The 18,958-nt window shown below is 35.9% G+C and overlaps 1 protein-coding gene across 1 annotated transcript in view; it reads right to left on the minus strand.

The window, feature by feature from the left end:
• Positions 1-510: 510 nt before the first annotated feature.
• The window catches only part of LOC150098807 (sphingomyelin phosphodiesterase-like), a 120,817-nt gene continuing 102,369 nt past the window's right edge, over positions 511-18,958 (minus strand). Inside the window, exons 9-10 of the mRNA XM_090405756.1 lie at positions 4,745-4,929; positions 511-1,488 (exon numbers count right to left, since the gene is read on the minus strand). Of these exons, the coding sequence (XP_090261882.1) occupies positions 1,311-1,488; positions 4,745-4,929 (363 nt within the window). The 3' untranslated portion in view covers positions 511-1,310. The remainder of the gene's footprint in view (positions 1,489-4,744; positions 4,930-18,958) is intronic.

The raw sequence follows: 18,958 nt of genomic DNA on the forward strand, positions 1-18,958 counted from the left end.
GTAAATTAATGCAACCATACTTATTGAGGTCAGGAGAGTGCATCATAGCTGATGCTGATTCTAAGAATAGCCTCTCAGACCTGTAATGACTTCTATGTAATATAGATGTTTTTCTCCATCTGCACCTATGTGAATGAGTATATAGAGCATGGTCTGCCAGCTCTGACTTGCCATACAGATGATCATCTATATAGAATTGAATACTCTGGATATTTCACATAGGATCAAGATGGAGAAAAACATCTATATTACATAGAAGTCATTACAGGTCTGAGAGACTATTCTTAGAATCAGCATCAGCTATGAAGCACTCTCCCAACCTGAACAATTATGGTTGCATTAATTTACCAAAGATCTTCTCTAAGTTAACTTTGCAGTTATCCAACTCACAGAGGTTGCCATGTAAGGATATTAGATGTCACTTACAATTTAAACTGTTTTTACAATTATTTAGTTTAATGCTATGTGCCTGTCACAGTTATCACTGTGCTCTGATGACACTGAGTAGAAAACTAGCAAAATATTAGTGAATTTAATAAGTGTATTTTTCCCCCCCTCTTGATGTTGTTTATACCATTATTATTACTATGAAGACTGAGAGTATGTAATTTACTGAATAATGTTTGATGTATAAGTTGTATAATCAGGCCTCCAATAAGTTGGGGAGTGGTCTCACACTGTGTGATGAAATTCATCTCCCAACTAAAGACATTTACAAACATTCAGGCCTGTGGTAGGATTCAAACCCACAACCAACTGGTTGGAGAGCAGGTATGCTATCCACTTAGTTAACTAGGATGGCCATTACTTGGCTGTATACTGACGTAAAAAACCAAATCTCTTATCTAAAGTTCTCTTATCTTGTTTTTAAACCATAAAAAATGATAGAAACAATAATTTTAAAAATATTAATTTTTAATAAAGAGACTTTTATCATCTTAGAATAATATGGGGCAAATAATGTGATTAAATAACAAAATATAACTTCAAATATAAGGATTTTTGAAACTTACAAAAATCTTGTTTATATTACAAAAAAAAAAAAAAAAAAAAACTGCAGTTTTATTTTATTTTTTGAAAATTAGATTTACCTTCTACTTGCATTTACTTGAATAAAAAAATAAAATTGTAATATTATGATGCTGGTGTCATAGGTAATCATCTACTCTATTATGAGTGACCCAGTCCTGTCCATAAATATTTAAATTAATTAATGCTTATGCATACATTGCAAAACAGTATCTTTAAAAGCTACATACTATTAATCCCAAACTGAAAACAGGAATATAATAATTAAAATTGAAAGATTCCTATTTACTACCAGAATTGTAAAACCAATCCTGCATATACTCATGTTTGAAATGCTTATAAATTTGATCACATAAAGTAGAATCAAAGGAACGTCCACTCTGGAGCTGACAGATAATCTTGATTTTGCAGATTCCAGTGCATGATTCTGACAAGTAATTGCCAAATCTCTTGTAATAGCTGGAAAAAAAATAAACACTTGATAATCTGTTATTGGTATGTTACTAATTCAAAATTATACTGGATAAAACTGAAATACAAACAGCATTTTTTTTTTTTAAATGTAACATGATAGTGCATATGAAATGTGTCATTCATAGAGAGTGAGATGAATTCTGAACAGGTAAACAGAGCATTTGCATCATATGCTTTCTCACATACTAATGAAAAGGCATTACATGAAAACTATATGGCTGCACCCCATCAATTATAAGATGGCCGGATAATGGAAAACATGGTCAAATGTGGAAGTGTGCAGAGTGCTACTTCTGCAGGGAAATGACAGCCAGAAATTCATTGCCATTTAGTAGAAGTGTCAAAGAGCAAATGTCATGTCACAAAACAGGTTTAGATTTGGTGGAATGTTTTGCTAATGGAAGGGCAAATATTCAAAGGGAGACAAATCAGCTCATGAATGTTCACAAAACTTTTCACATGGATTCTTTATTGCACAGTCCTAGTCTTTTCCCTAACTGATTTCCATCTCTTTGGATCAGTTAAGGGCATCTGGCTGGCAAGCAATTTGCAGTTGATAGTGATGTGCAGCACACTGTTCTATCAGCAGTTAAAGACACTTGTCACCAATTTTCTCTATGCTGAAATGTATAAACATCTCTGCCAACTATATAGAAAAGTTATGTGCACCAAAATTTACATATATGTCAGAAGTTCATCTATGCAGGAAACAAGCATGCTTGTCACCAGTTTTCTCTGTGCATGCTGAAATGTATAATCTTTAGGTCTTTAGAACACACGCAGTTTACAGACAAAAATTACTGTTGGTGGTGATGTTGATGGTAGTAGTGTTGTAGTAGGAGAATTAATCTTAGTAGGAAAATTAATCTAAATACATCTTACCTTCTCCACTAAGTAGTAGTGGAGAGGGTAAGATGTATTTAGCAAAGTAGTGTAGATTGTCCTCCCACGATAAGTCCTTGGACTCATCGTGGGGTGTCACATAATAATAATAATAAACATCTTTGTCAACTATGTAGCTTAAAAGTGAGTACCAAAATGTGTCATAAGTACATCTATGCAGATAAAGTTTATAAGTGCGCTTGTTACTTCACTTTTTGAAACATGCTTGTACATAAAATGTATATTAAAATATCCAAAAATATTTCAAGTATAATATAATATATATAATACTAAACTATACAATCAGAATGAAATTAAGAATATACAGCAATCCCTCGATTAGTGTGCCTAATGGGTTCTTTAAAACAGGCGCATTAATCGAATATATATATTACATAATAACCTATGGGAAACAGTATAATTCATTCCTCAAATTTCTTTTTTGAACCTTAAGTTTTTTATAAAAGAATTAAGGTATGTCTCAGGGCCTAGTTAAAGGAAAACCATGAAGCTGAAAGACAATAAAACATATTCAGAATATAACTTTTATTATTCTACTTCTTAACAAAGAATTGAGCTAATGTAGTTTGGCAGGCATTTTGTTTCCTTTTTTCATACAACCAATGGTATGGCCCTGTTACCTCTTCTACTCTTCTGCAAATTTTACTGCTTCTCTCTTCACCTAATCTTTTTCACATATCCACTTTTTTGCTCACTAATTATTTTACTCATGATTAAAGCTTGGGAAAATACTTTAAAATAAAAAAAAGTAAGGAAACCACATTCATATAACATTGCAAAAGGAGGCAGGAGATATGACCATCAAGGTGCTATGTAATTATAGTACGCCCACACTTTTGTACAGCTTCACTTGTCTTGGTGCCAAGAATAGTCGATTCATGCTGAAGGGGAGAAAGAAATGAAGGACGTATGAATCGGTCGCCAACACGCGAAATCACGTGCTTTATAGATAAAATTTCCCAACTGTTATCAAAGCAAAATAGTTACCACTTTAAAAACTACAATGATCATAAAAGAGAAGTTAATTTTCCGACGTGTAATAATAAACAACTCATCCCAGAAGACGGATTGATTACCCTATTATCGGAATGGATTCTCCTTTTTGTGACATGCGCAGAAGTGTCGAAAGGTCTCGAATCTGTGAGAGTACTATAGCAGACAACATAAATATTGGCGGTAAATTTTGGAACATAGTGTACATGGAAGTAGCGTAGTAGGCCATTAAAAATAACTTTGTAAAATGTTTTAAATAGGTAACTAAATTATTTCATTCTAGTGAGTGATTTTTTTAAAGTAGTTAGCCATAAAAATGTATAGATAGAAAATTTTTAAAATCTGTAACATTTATTTTTAAGATGTATATAGGCACACTAATCGAATTTGGGTATTGAAAAAAAAATAATGCACTAATCAGGGGCTCACTAGTTGAGGGATTACTGTATACATAATGATGGTGAGGATTTTGGAAAAATTGGTTAGGGCTTGCATTAAGAAATGGGTTGATAGTGAATCTCTACTTTGCAATGAACAGCATGGGTTTACTAAGGAAAGGTCATGTTTTAGCAACTTGCTCACATTCTATAATAATGTTACCATTGAACTAGACAAGGGGAATGGATACGCCATTCGGGGGATGCGAGTCTGGAAGATTTAAGGTAATAACTAGTGGTGTACCACAAGGATCAAGGAAATCTACCTTATTTACTATGTGGTACAGATAGTAAATAAGGTAGGTTTCTTTGAACTTCAAGGCTCCTTTGATTTTACTCTACTTGGAGATTTTACAATGACATAATTTTTGGCACTAGGCATAACTCTATTATTTATTTATTTTCTTTTGCGATAAGTTTTTTTTCTATTTTAATTATTTTTTTTTTTTTATATACCAATTCAAAGTGATTTCTCTTAATGATTTAGAAATAGTTTTTTTTATGTACAAGAAATGGGTTACAAAATTTAGTGCCATGCAAACTAAAAAATGTTTCTACGTACTTCGTATGCTGCCTACACCTGATCTAAGTTTTACTAATGTCTTCTGTCATGTTGTACCATCATTTTGTATTTTGGTTTAAGCCAATAAGAATACAATTTGGTAATAAGAATACAATACAACTAAATCCCATATTGCCAGCCCATCCTCATTCGTTCAGTATCCAGGTAGATACCTAACAGGGTGCACCACGAGAAGGTGAGGATTGGACATTAGGTCAGTAGCCCTGGTCAGTTCTCTGCATTCTTTTAAAGGCTATGTGAAGGTCTCATCTCAGTTATACAGCTTTGACCCTTAAGCACCCCTTATTTATGATTATTATTATATTATTATTATTATTATACATACTTGTAAAATTGTTGAAATAATTTGTCATCATTTAGAAAGGACATTAAAAGATTATTCCAATCGACTGGCAGAAGAGAAGTCATGTTGAATGCTTGTCTAGCTTTGTACAATAGCCTCCATACAGGTCTATCTGTAAGATTGGCTTCTGTTAAGTTCATATAATAAGTTTCATGATCCAGAACAACCTAGGAAGAAAAAAAGCAGAGCAGTCAAGTAAATGAAAGATGCCAAGAAATTATATTCTTGGTTTCATCCAAGTGTTTGCATATGAAGTCACTTCGCGACTGGGCTACTTGTATACAGAGGCTAATGCCTTTACATCAATTGCCTTAGTATCCCATAATGCAACACACATATCCTTACCTAGAAGAGCCAGACCTAGAAGTGAATACGCAGAAGTAGTATTTCCATGTACACATGTCTCTAAGGATATGTACATTGCTTTATGGGATACTAAGGCAATTGATGTGAAGTCAATAACCTCTACATACAAGCAGCCCAGTCATGAAGTGAATTCACGTGCAAACACTTGGACAAAGCATGATACAAGAATATAATTTCTTGGCATCTTTAATTTATATTATAACCCAAGTGAAAAAAATTTCGACAGTGCAATCAAGTATTATTATATTTATCATGTAACAGTTAATTATTTAGCCAAAATGAATATTATCTATTTAGAAAATACTATTTTTTTTATCAGAATTTATAATTAACTTATAAAGTGAGATTTACTGAAACTTAAATGAACAAGTATAAAAATTATTTGATAATAATAAATCATCACTAATAAATCTCAAATTATCTTTCCAAAATGAACATAGATGTTAAATCATCTGGATCATCTAGAATAATAGAGGGCAAGCTATATCCCTATGCATATAATTTCATTGGATGTGGCTAATGACCTTCCAACCAGTCTTCAACTATTTTGGTAATTTTATTTCAATAAAACACTAACTTAATAATAAAAATTACAGCATTGCAGCATACCCATTTTTTGCCAGTCAGGAACAAAGCAACATTTATGTTAAGAAATCAAAGTTTCTAAAAAAGTGAGAGCATTATTATTATTATTATTATTAACATCTGAGTTCCACGGAGTCAGAGACTCATCATGGGCGATAACCTTTACTCAGTTGCGCACTATTGCACACAATGTTCATCCAACCCTGCCTTAAACTGATTCAATGTGTCTACATTCACAACACACTCAGGCAATGCATTTGCCTCACTCCTCTGCTCACACCCTCATACAGTTTCCAGCGATGGGCTCTTGTTCTACACCGCTCTTCCATTCTATGAAAAATCTCTTCCATGTCAACCTGATAACACCCCGGACTAGTTTATATGTCCCAATCATATCCTTTCCCCCTCCTCCATATTTCAAAGAGCCCTGACTACTTTTGTGAATGTTCTCTGGACCCTTTCCAACATATCCTTGTCACCATGAAAACCCAGTGACCAAATCTATGCACAATAATCCATATGAGGCCTGATCAAGGCCTTATACAATGACATCATAACCACTCTATTTCTGCATGTCAGGGTCCTCTGCATCATTGCCATTATCCGATGTGACGTCTTCACAACTTATGCAAAGTGGCCCCTTAATTTCAGATCCTTGTCCATCATCACTCCTAGATCTCTCATCTCCTCTACTTCCTTTAATGTTTTCCCACTAAGTGTATACCAAATCTCAAAAACTTACACCTTGCAAAATTGAACTAACAGTTCCAGTTACCTGGCCATTCATGCAATCTGTTCAAGCCCTCTTGTAAGGTCATAACATCCACTTGACTCTGCAATGCTTTCCCCAGTTTTACATCATCTGAAAACAGCTGCATATCACTAGTTAAACCCATCCCAATATCATTAACATACAAATTGAACAACAATGGCCCCAAAACTGATCCCTGTGGCACACGACTAGTGACCTTTCTCTTTTGATACTGCACCCCCCATATACAACTTTCCGATACCTATCTGACAGCCAGCCACTGATCCAACTAAGAAGTCTGTTAGCCAATCGCATCTGTTTTAATTTATTGACCAGCTCGTCATGTGACAATCTATCAAAAGCAAAATCTGAGTACACCACTGTATATGCATCTTCCCTGTCCAAGGTATTTGTCACTTTGTTATAGTACATAAGTAAGTTAGTGAAACATGATCTCCCCTTAAGCAGGCTATATTCCTATGCATAAAAGGGCAAGCTATATGTGGTGAAGTACCTTCACCACAACTCCAGATATACAGCTTGGCCTATAATTTGAAGCAACAGCTTTATTACCACCTTTATGCAGTGGAACAATTTTACCCTCCTTTGGAACCTGTGCTGTTGCAAGACTTTTATTAAACAGGCATGCTAATACTACGGCCAATTCCCTGGAACATTCCCTTTAGATGCATGGTGATATATTATCAAATCCTACCGGCTTATTGTCATCAAGTTTATTTCTTTACCTCAAATACCTCCTGCTCACTCACAATTAAGCCATCCTCTCCTGTGTCCTCTATGTTTAAGTTCCTCATGATTCCACCCCGATCAGGATGAAACATGCTTATAAATTGATTACTGAATAATACCTCAACATTGTCTTCTGCAGAAGTTACCATTCTATTACTTTCATCCATTAACATCGTCTTATCATAATCATTCTTTCTTCTACTTGCCACATATCTAAAATCTTTATGGGATTTTTCTTTGCCTGATTTGCCAATTTCTGCTCATATCTGTTTTTGTTTTCCTTACTAACTGAGTCACTCTCCTGGCTTGTTCTTTATACTCTTTATGTGACTGAACATTATTCATCTTGTACTTCCTCCAAAGTGCAAGATGAATTTTTTTCCCCCCCAGATTTAATGCTTAAGCTCCACATTCATTCATTATACACCTACCTTATTCAGCCTTTTGGCCTTCGGAATATATTCACACACTGATGCTGTTATGTATTTCTTTGTCAGTTCCTATGCACCATTTATTTCCTTACCACTCAACTCCTCATTCCATGTTACAGATCCAAGTTCTCTCCAAGTTTGTCATAACCACCAGCCTTATGATTCCACATATATCCTTTCATCATAAGAGTCTGCATATGACTAGCCAGAACCCAGGTGATCATTTCATGATTACTCTCACCAACTGAAGGAAAGTGTGAAACTCACTCACAATTACATTCTCTGATGAAATGGTCAGATCTGAAACTCTCGATCCTCGCATGCTCCTCCTTTACATGCTGTTTGAGATAGTTACCTCTCGAGAATTTGAGAAATTCATTTTCCTTATCTGAAATTCTATCTCTTCATTCTTCATCTGCCATAATTGAAATAACCCATAATAATTACCCTTCCTTTGTTCACTAATTGAATGATGAAGATATGTATAAATACATTTCTTCATCACCACCCTTCACATTTCCAGACCTATAGCAACATCCAACTGAATATGTCTTCCTCTCAACCTCCACATTACACCACACTGCCTCATAACCATTTCCACTATTTTCTCCTTTCACGTCTACCTTATGTGGATATAATTCCCCTGCTATCATCAACAGCACTCCCCCTCCCTTCTTTCCTTTTCTATCCTTGCAAAAAATACTGTATTCTTTCATTTCTATTCCCATTATGATATCATCTTCATTCAAACATGTTTCACTTATTACAATGATTTGGGGTGAATAAACTCAATCACTGAAATCGTTTCATTCCCCTTATTTCTGATACTTCTGGCATTTATAAACAAACACAGCAGTTCATTTTTAGGTCTCTCAAAACCTGTGGTGAAATACCATCCAGTCCCAGAGCTTTATCGGTATACAGAGTACTCAGTATTTGAAACGCATTCTCCTCTTGCACCTCTAAACCCTGAACCTGCTCTATCCTTCTCCAGGATGAAATACTCCAAAAAAGTGCTCATTGAACAACTCCACTATGTCCTCTGCATCAGTCACTCTTCTCCCATTTTTATTCCACAATGTCATTCTTCCACAATCATTTCTCCTCCTACTGGCCACATAGCTAAAAAATTCCCTAGGATTTTCTTTGGATCTTAGTGCCAATCTCTTCTCATATTCCAGTTTTGCCTTCCTCACCATACTGGTCACTCTCCTGGCCTGCGTCTTATATTCTTCGTGTATCTGCCCTCTACCCCTCTCCTTATATCTCTTCCATAATCTCTTTTTCAACTACAGTTCCTGTTTTTGATATTGTTTGTCATCCACTTTACACCAAATTGTGTCTGTTTCTTCACTCGTGGAATACAGTTTACTATTGCTGCTAACAAATATTCCTTCACAAATTCCCAAGCACTAATGATATCCTGACCTTCCAATTCTGCCCTCCATGGAACTGCTCCTAGTTGATACCTAAAACTATTATAATCACCTGCCTTATAATTCCACATACGTTCCCTTTTTTTTGATACACCTCCATGTCTATTAATCTTCCAAGTCAAAACCACATAGTTACACTCTCCAACTGGTGGGAGAGATGTCATTTCACTTATTATCAGCTCTTCTGATGCTATGACCAAATCCAAAACTCTTGTTCCCTCTATTACATGTTGCCTAAGACATTTGTCCCTCAAGAATTCTAGAAATTCCATATCCTTATTACTACATGCATTTTCCTCTTCCCAGCTTATACTGCTGTAGTTAAAATCACCCATAACAATCATTCTTCTTGCACTTGCCAAGCTCAACTGCCTAAACATCTCCTGCCCCCCACCCTCTGTGCTCTCTATTTAGTGTACTCAGTATTTAAAATTCCTCTTCATTCATTTCTAACACTTCACCATCTAGGAATAAAGCCTGTAGCACCAGGATGGAACACTCTAATAAAGTGGTCATTAAATAGCTCAACTATGTCATCTGCTTTGGTCACCACTGATTCCAATCTCCATCCTGCAAGATAATCCATTCACTATCATTTTTCCTCCTACTCGCAAATAGCAAAAAAAAAAAAAAAAAAAAATCCTTGGAATTCTCCTTGGATTGCAGTGCCAGTCTCCTCTCATATTTTTCTCTCCTTATAATACTAGTCACTTTCCTAGCCTGAGCCTTATATTCCTCATGCAACTGCCCTCCATTTATATGCCTTATCAACTGATGAACTTTGCTTCTTCAAGAAATATGGTTATGTACAATGTTTAATCATAAAGATATTCATAAAATGACATGGAAGTAGTCTCCTAATGAAGACACCTATCCGATTTGATAGATGTTAGAACCTACAGAGGAGCAAATAATCAAATTTCTGATCACTATTTGATTATATCAAAGATTAGAAGCAGAATCTCTAATGTAAGGAAGATATATGGGTCCCATGCAAGAAAGTTTAATAAGGAAAGATTGAAGGAATTAGAAGTTAAAGACAAATATGATGAGAGTGTTAATGAAGCCTGGGATGTTCTTAGGGATGTCATAGTGACAACAGCAGACATAGTATTAGGAAAAGTCAGTAGGGTTAAGTATAACCACTGGTTTGATGAAGAATGTGAATGGACTTATTAAAAAAATGAGGCATATAAACAAATGCAGCAAAGGAACCACACTGGAGAAATATCGTTTGGTTAGAAAAGAAGAAAAAAGAGTTCATAAGAATAGAAAGAAGAAATACTCTGAGGATGAACTTAAGGAATTGGAATATCTCAGAAGTATGAATAAAAGCAGATCTTTCTATCAAAAGTTAAATAGGAGTTGGAAAGATTTTCAGCCTAGAACATTATGTAGGGATAAGGAGGATATAATTTTGAGTGGGAATAAAATGATACTAGGAAGATGGGCAGAGCATTTCGATGAACTATTGAATTCAAATATATCTGGTCAATTAGATGATATGGAAGAAAGCCAAGATCTAGAAGCAGTTGAACCACTACCAACAGATGCAGAAGTGGAGGCAGCTATTAAAAAATTTAAGAACAATAAAATCCCAGCAACGGTTAGGATACAGGCAGAATTAATTAAAAGTGCAGGTACAGAATACTTTAAGCAGCTGTGCCAACTTATCAACAAAATCTGGATTAATGAAACAGTTCCAGATGAATGGAATCTGAGCATCATATGCCCCAAGAAAGGTGATGATGTAATGATATGTTCTAACTATAGAGGAATTAAATTACTATGTACAACTTATAAAATTTTCTCTAACATTCTATTTAAGAGACTTTATCCTATGTAGAGAATGTTATTGGTGACTATCAGTGTGGATTCCATCAAGGAAAATCTACAAAAGATCAGATTTTTAATATACGCCAATTACTTGAAAAAAGTAATGAATTTGGAATTGAAACACACCACCTTTTCATAGATTTTAGAGCCACATATGATAGCATAGATAGATCTAACTTATTTATTGCAATGAAGGAACTACAGATTCCACAAAAACTTATTGCTTTAGTCAAAGCTACAATGAGAAATACTTGTTGTCAGATCGAAATTCAGGACATGTTGTCTGATCAAATATATATAAAAAATGGTGTTCGACAAGGGATAGTTTAGCTTGCTTACTGTTTAACATAACACTTGAAAAGGTTTTCAGAGATGCTGGCATTAATACAAGAGGAATTATTTTCTACAAATCAGTACAAATTATGGCATAATCAGATGATATTGATATTATAGAAAGGACACAAAAAGCAATGGAAGAAACTTTTATCAGTTTAGAAAAGGCAGCAAAAAAGATGAATTTGCAGATTAACCATGAAAAAACAAAGTATATGCCAGTAATAGAAATATTGGTGATAATAATCCTTCTCAAATTGAAATTGGTTCCTATAAATTTGAAATTGTACATAGTTTTATATAGTTGGGATCAGAAGTTAATTGTAAAAATCATATCAGTACTGAGTCAGAGACATATTCTTTCTGCAAATAGATGCTTCTGTGGACTTAGGAAACACCTAAAGATCTCAAGAAAAACAAAGATAATGATGTACAAAGTACTTGTAAGACCAGTGGTAACTTATGCATCTGAAAACTGGGTATTATCAATGAGAGATGAAAGATTGCTAGGTTTGTTTGAAAGAAGAGTTCTCAGATATATTTTTGGAGCAGTACAAGAGAATGGTATGTGGAGGAAAAGATATAACCATAAACTATACAGATTATTTGAAATTTATTATATACAGATTATTTAATGAGCCAGATATTATTAAGTGCATAAAAATAAATAGATTAAGTTGGGCTGGACACATTATGCACATGGATAATAATAGAATAGCTAAGATGTTTAATGCTAAACTGGAAGGAAAAAAAAAAATTGGAAGACCTAAATTAAGATGGTAAAATGGAGTGATGAAAGATATTAAGGTTTTAGGAGTCAAAAATTAGAGGAGTTTGCATTGAATAAGGAAGGCTGGCAGAAGCTTCTGATTTAGGCCAGGGCCCACATAGTGCCTGATGAGCCAATGGCGATGATGACTATCTTACCCTCTTTCCACTCTCTAGGAACCTGACCCATTACAAGACTTATTAAACAGCCAAGTTAACAGCACAGTCAGTTTCATAGCACTTTCACTTTAAACATGTGGTGAAATACCATCTAGTCTCCCTGCCTTATTGACATTTAGTGTACTCAGTATTCGAAATACATCCTCTTCATACATTTCTAACACTTCACCATCTAGGAATAAAACCTGTAGTACCAGGATGGAACAGGCTAATAACATGATCATTAAATAGCTCAACTATGTCATCTGCTTTGGTCACCACTGATTCCAATCTCCATCCTGCAAGATAATCCATACATTATAATTTTTCCTCCTACTCACCACATAGCAAAAAAAACTCCTTGGGATTCTCTTTGGATTGCAGTGCTAATCTCCTCTCATATTTTTCTCTCCTTACAATACTGGTCATTTTCCTAGCCTGAGCCTTATATTCCTCATGCAACTGCTCTCCACTTTTCCATTTATATGCCTTCCATAATCTCTTTTTCTTCTGGAATTCGCCCCCCCCTTTACTCCTTTTTCATCCATTTGACTCCAAATTGCTTTATCTTCTTCTTCTTCGCACAAGGTATACAATCTGTCACTGCTGTCAATAATTTTTTCTTAAGTATCTCCCAAGCTAACAACCCCTCTTTCTTTACATTCTTTCATCCATTGCAAGCTGGTTTCTAAGTCTATGATAGTCACCTCCCTTATAATTATACATAACTTCCTTCTGTTTTGATACCTCCCTATGCCTATTCCTCCAAGTCAGTAATAGATGGTTACTCTCATCAATGGGAGTAAATATGCCATCTCAGGCACAATTAGATCCTCTGATGCCATGACCGAATCCAGAACTCCCAATCTTCACGTTCCCTCCACTACATGCTGTCTAAGACAGTTGTCCCTCATGAAATCCAAAAATTCAATTCCCTTATTACTGAATGCTGTCTCCTCTGCCCAGTTTATATCACTACAGTTAAAGTATCCCCCCCCCATAATGATTTCCCCACTTTGCACTTGCCAAACTAATTTGCCTAAACATGTCCTGCTCATTAACATCCATATTCCCTAGTCTGTAGCAACATGCCACTAAATATCTTGTCTTTATAAATATCCATTTCACACCATATATTCTCAAAGCCATTAGTGTTATTTACATTGAGATTCTCCAACTGAGAGCACACAATTCATCTCTTATCATGAATAACACTCCACCATCACATTTACCTTCCCTATCCTGCTGAACTATACTGTTCAATTTCTATCCCTGTTAGAACATCCTTCTCAGTTAACCAAGTTTCACTGATACCAACAACCTTTTGAGAGACTGAGTCAATTAATGCCACAAACTCATTCCTTTTATTCTTAATGCTCTTAGCATTTGTATACAGAAAAAACAGTGTACTGCCAGCCTTCTTGTAGCCATTATAACTCCCCTCATAATCCACCTGGCTCTGTAATATAATGCACCCCCCTTATTTCTCATGCCACTATCCCCACACAAGGCCATCTCTGCAACATTCCACCTGTGCAATTCTAGTTTCCCTGTCTTGACATACTCACTTGCCCAGAAAATAACAATCTCTCCAAATGCCCATGCCCTTCTGCATTCAAATGCAATCCATCTCTTGCATAAAGTTCCCTTCTATCCTCAAATGTACTCCATGTATCCACATATTCCAGATCTCTTTTCCTGCACATTCTTGCTATCATCTCATTCGTCGTCACTGCTCTTCTCCTCTACTTCGCCTTATCATACCAAGAGAACACACTTATTATCTTTCCTCAAACACATTTCTACTGCACTATGTCTAACATTAATCTCAAATCTCGTGCTACATGACTCACGCTACCTCTCAGGTCATTTGTCCCAACTGTTATTTCATCTCCACCACACTTACACCCCTCTCTTCACTGCCACTGCTACACTCTCTGTCGTTCCACTAGGCAAGCACTTCTTTGATACTCTACACACCCCAAATCATCGAATCTTCATTACATGATATTCCGAATAGATTCAGTCATCTTTCTCACTGGCATTCCTGACTCTTATGGCTTTTAATCTCTCTCTCTCTCTCCCTCCTCCTTCTCACCTCTCTATCCCTTGCTTCCACACTCTCTTGTTTTTCTGCAATTTCCTCTCTTCCACTGTTTCTCCCATTCTCTTGCCTTCCTCTCTGATGCTGTTCTCTTACACCTACTTCTGTTCCTCTCACACTCACCAACCTCTTTATCCTCCCAAGATCTTCATTCACTATCCTCAAAGCAGTCTTCATTTCTTCTATCTTCTTTTTCAGCAGTTCTATTTTTCTTTCGACACATTCTGCTTTTAATTAATTTCAGTGTGTGAATTAAAAGCAGAATGTGTCGAAAGAAAAATAGAACTGCTGAAAAAGAAGATAGAAGAAATGAAGACTGCTTTGAGGATAGTGAATGAAGATCTTGGGAGGATAAAGAGGTTGGTGAGTGTGAGAGGAACAGAAGTAGGTATAAGAGAACAGCATCAGAGAGGAAGGCAAGAGAATGGGAGAAACAGTGGAAGAGAGGAAATTGCAGAAAAACAAGAGAGTGTGGAAGCAAGGGATAGAGAGGTGAGAAGGAGGAGGGAGAGAAAGGAGAGAGAGAGAGAGAGATTAAAAGCCATAAGAGTCAGGAATGCCAGTGAGAAAGATGACTGAATCTATTCGGAATGTCATGTAATGAAGAAAAAACAACACACACACACTCACACCTGTACTTTGTACCGATTGCCAGTCCTGCTTGTCATTGTTCTCTTTAAATTCCTTTCCAAACATTTTAATATATCATTTATCCATTGAAAATATAAATACTATTTTGAAACAGCATCTGAAATACTATAAACTTGTCTGACATTGTTTTTTTTGATACTTTTTGATATGAGGGATTTTTGATTTTTGATTTGATACTTACGTCCAGAAAGTATCAAATATTTAAAAACAGAAAGTTCTGTTTTTAAATATTTTCACTGCAGCGCTGTGATCACAATGGCGTGCATGCGTGCTGAGTTTGTTTATTCGTTAGCAAGGCATTGGTGGCATTTTCAGACATTCTCGCAGTGCGTACCCTTCTTGGTGTGTATTTATAATGTCTAGGAAAATCGAATCTCCCGCCGCATGTCAAATTAGGTCAGTTATCCGTTTCTTGAATGCGAGGAACGTTAAAGCAGGTGAAATTCATCGGCAAATTATTGAGGTTTATGGAGAACACGCAATGAGTGATTCAATGATACAAAGATGGGTAAGACTTTTTAATGAAGCAAGAACAGGTGTGCACGATGATAAACAGAGCGGGCGATCATCTTTAGTGACTGACAATTTGGTGCATTCAGATGAAGAGAAGTTCAATTTCAAGACGAAACTGAAGACAACAGTTTGCACTCGGAAAATTATGTGCACTGTGTTTTGGGACAGACAAGGAATTTTGCTGCTTGGGTCAAGGCTCCACAATCAACGCAAGCATGTACTGCCAAACCCTTAAGAAACTGCGTCATGCGATCCAGAATAAACAACGTGGCATGCTTACCAAGGACGTTGTTTTGATTCATGATAACGCCTGCCCACACACAGCTGGCATAATACAACAACTTATTGCCACCTTTGACTGGGAACAATTCCATCATCCCCCATATAGTCCTGACCTCGTGCCAAATGACTTTCACCTGTTCAAATATCTGAAATCTTTCCTTGGTGGCCGGCAGTTTCAAGATGCCGATGAGGTCAAAGAAGCAGTCAGTATGTGGTTTGCGTCACAGGCAAACCTTCTATGATGAAGGTATACAACTCTTGGTACCCTGAACAATGGTGGAAATTATGTAGAAAAGTAGTGAAAGATGTCTACTTTAATTTCCAATAAAGTTTTTTTTTTGTAATTATATATTTGTTTCTCTGACAGCCCATCGGAACTTACTTTCTGGACGTCCCTTGTATTTTCCTTTTTGAATTTCACATTTTTGAAATGATACTGTTTCTAACTGCCTCTCATAATACTAATGTACCATGAGTGAGATAAGGTAATACAAGCTTACAACCTTTTGTGAATGGAAGTCACATAAAAAAAAAAAAGTTGCACCAACTAATATTATAAGTTTCTTATTTGATTTCTACTTCTGGCTTTATTGAACAAGCATAATAAATAACTCCCAGGTTTATAGGTATCCATGAATTCCTTGTTAACATGATAATTAAGAGATCAGAATAGGAATAATCACCTGTGATGCAATGTTCATCTTACCTATATTCACAATGGCATAATCACAAATTCTTCACTCCATTTACAGTTGTCACAGAGCCTCCTGGATGGCATGGTAGCTATGAGAGTGATCTGAAATGTTCTCGGCCTTGACCATAGATGGCAACACTATTGGCACAATTTTTTTTTTTCTAAGTTGGTACATCTGTCTCATGGATGATAAGCATATCATCCATGTGAAATTGCAAGTCATTCTATCAAGTAGTTTTTTTTTATAGAGCTGTCTGAAGCAGAAATGTTGTCTTTATCCCTTGAAATGGATAAAATTGAGTATCATGCGTTATAAAATTCTTTGTAAAAAAAAAGGTTTAACGGCAAAAGAAATTCATTCGAAGTTCATAAAAGTTTACGAGCACTCTTCTCCTTCATTTTCGACAATTAAGAAATGGGCTGCCGAGTTTAAATGTGGCCGTACCAGCCTTGAAGATGATCCACGTGAAGGACGTCCAAAAAGTATAACAACACCAGAAATCATTGATCAAGTGCACAATATGGTATTGGATGACCGGCAAGTCAAAGTGCATGAAATTGCTGAGACTATAGGCATTTCAAAAGTACGTGTAGGATATATTTTGCATGAAGAATTGCAAATGAAAATGCTTTGTGCAAGACGGGTGCAGCGCTTGCTGAGAAGATTGCTGAGACTATAGGCATTTCAAAAGTACGTGTAGAATATATTTTGCATGAAGAATTGCAAATGAAAATGCTTTGTGCAAGACGGGTGCAGCGCTTGCTCATAGCAGATCAAAAATGCACTCGCATGAAAATCTCTCATTAAAATTCTCTTATTATGGATGAGACTTGGATTCACCATTACACACCAGAATCCAAATAGTGGACAGAAGCCAGTTGGTGCCAAAGAAGACAAAGTCAGTTCCATCAGCAGGAAAGGTCATGGCATCGGTGTTTTGGGATGCTAAAGGCATTTTGTTTATTAATTATCTTGAAAAGGGTAAAACAATAACTGGGGATTATTCCGATCTTTTAACCAAACTAGATGAAAAAGTTCGTGAGAAAAGACCTGGTTTTGTAGAAGAAAAAAATCATCTTTCATCAGGACAATACACCTGCCCACAAAGGTGTTTTGGCAGTGGGAAAATTAATGGATCTGCACTATGAATTGTTGGAACATCCACCCTATTTCCCAGATTTGGCTCTCCTCTGACTTCTATCTCTTCCTCATTGGTCAGCATTTTTGTTCTAATCAAGAGGTGATTGCAGCTGTAGAGAGGTATTTTGCAGATCTTAGTGAGAACCATTACTGGGATGGGATAATGGTGCTGGAGCATCGCTGGAATAAATGTATTAGTCTTAAGGGAGATTATGTTGAAAAATAAAAATAATTTTGAAATTATAAATTCATTTTTCATTGTTAGGCCGAGAACTTTTCAGACCACCCTCGTATGTCTTTGCTTTGTACCTAAATCATAAGTAATTTCTGATCCCACCATTTTGGAATCATCCCTTATCACCCACCATACAATCATATTACTGATCACATTCATTCTTACATTTACAGTCACCCACCTCCACACTGTTTATGCATAACTTCTACTGTTTCTTTTGTAATTTGAGAACATTTCAAATTGGCATTGTCCAACTGTGCTCCAAAATGTACAAAAGATAAATAGGATAGCAGTGAAATGGTGAAACAGATAAACAGAAAAGTAAGCAAGAAATTCATTTGTTATGCCATAGGTACAAGGGAGACAGTAGAGAGGGCGCTAGTGAGCCAAGTGCTGTGGACGTACCTAAGAAGAGCTCCTGATTCAGATAAGTTATTCTAGGAATAATTAATTATATATGGAAAACAATAGGGAAAAAAAATGGCGGCGGCATTGTCATTCCATGATTTTAATTTAGATTTCAGTCGTTTCATTAAGTGTGAGGTCTGTTATATGTATTCCTTCGATTACATAAATGATTTGTGGATGTTTAGCATAGAAGGAAGAAAGTTGTGTGCGAAGTGTGACCTGAACTGATGAATGCAAATATGAAATTGATGATAGAAAGTGTTAGTAACGATTGTGTTGTGAGTGCACGTTTGAAAGAGAAGGATGGTGAGTAAGAGAGGCGAAAAAAATGTTAAAAAATCAGGAAAAAAGAAAAAGAGCGATTTTTAAGCCGTAACAGATGTTAAAAGGGACGAAAGTGAGGCAAGAGTGGCGGAAAGAAACGAAATTGAGAGAACGAATGAAAGTAGAAATGGCGTGACGCAGAAATTGCAAGTGAAAAAAATCAAAAGAATAAATGATAGCGAAAAAAGAATGAATGATGGCGAAAGTTGGACTGAAAGTACTGAAACAAACAAAGATGAATGAGAGTAAAAGTGAGAAGAATGATAGCGAAAGTTGGACATATGTTGGACCGAAAGTACGGAAACAAAGAAGGATGAATGAGAGGGAAAGTGAGAAGAGGGGGTCGAGAGTTAGAAAGATTTAATGATAGAGATAATCTGTCGCGAGATTCGGAAAGTGAATTGGATTGGATGAGGCAAGAAATGAAAT

Source organism: Typopeltis vanoorti, chromosome 15 (assembly GCF_054136105.1).
Source record: "Typopeltis vanoorti isolate ZY-2024b chromosome 15, IOZ_Tvanoo_1.0, whole genome shotgun sequence".
In the NCBI taxonomy this organism is placed as follows: domain Eukaryota; kingdom Metazoa; phylum Arthropoda; class Arachnida; order Uropygi; family Thelyphonidae; genus Typopeltis; species Typopeltis vanoorti.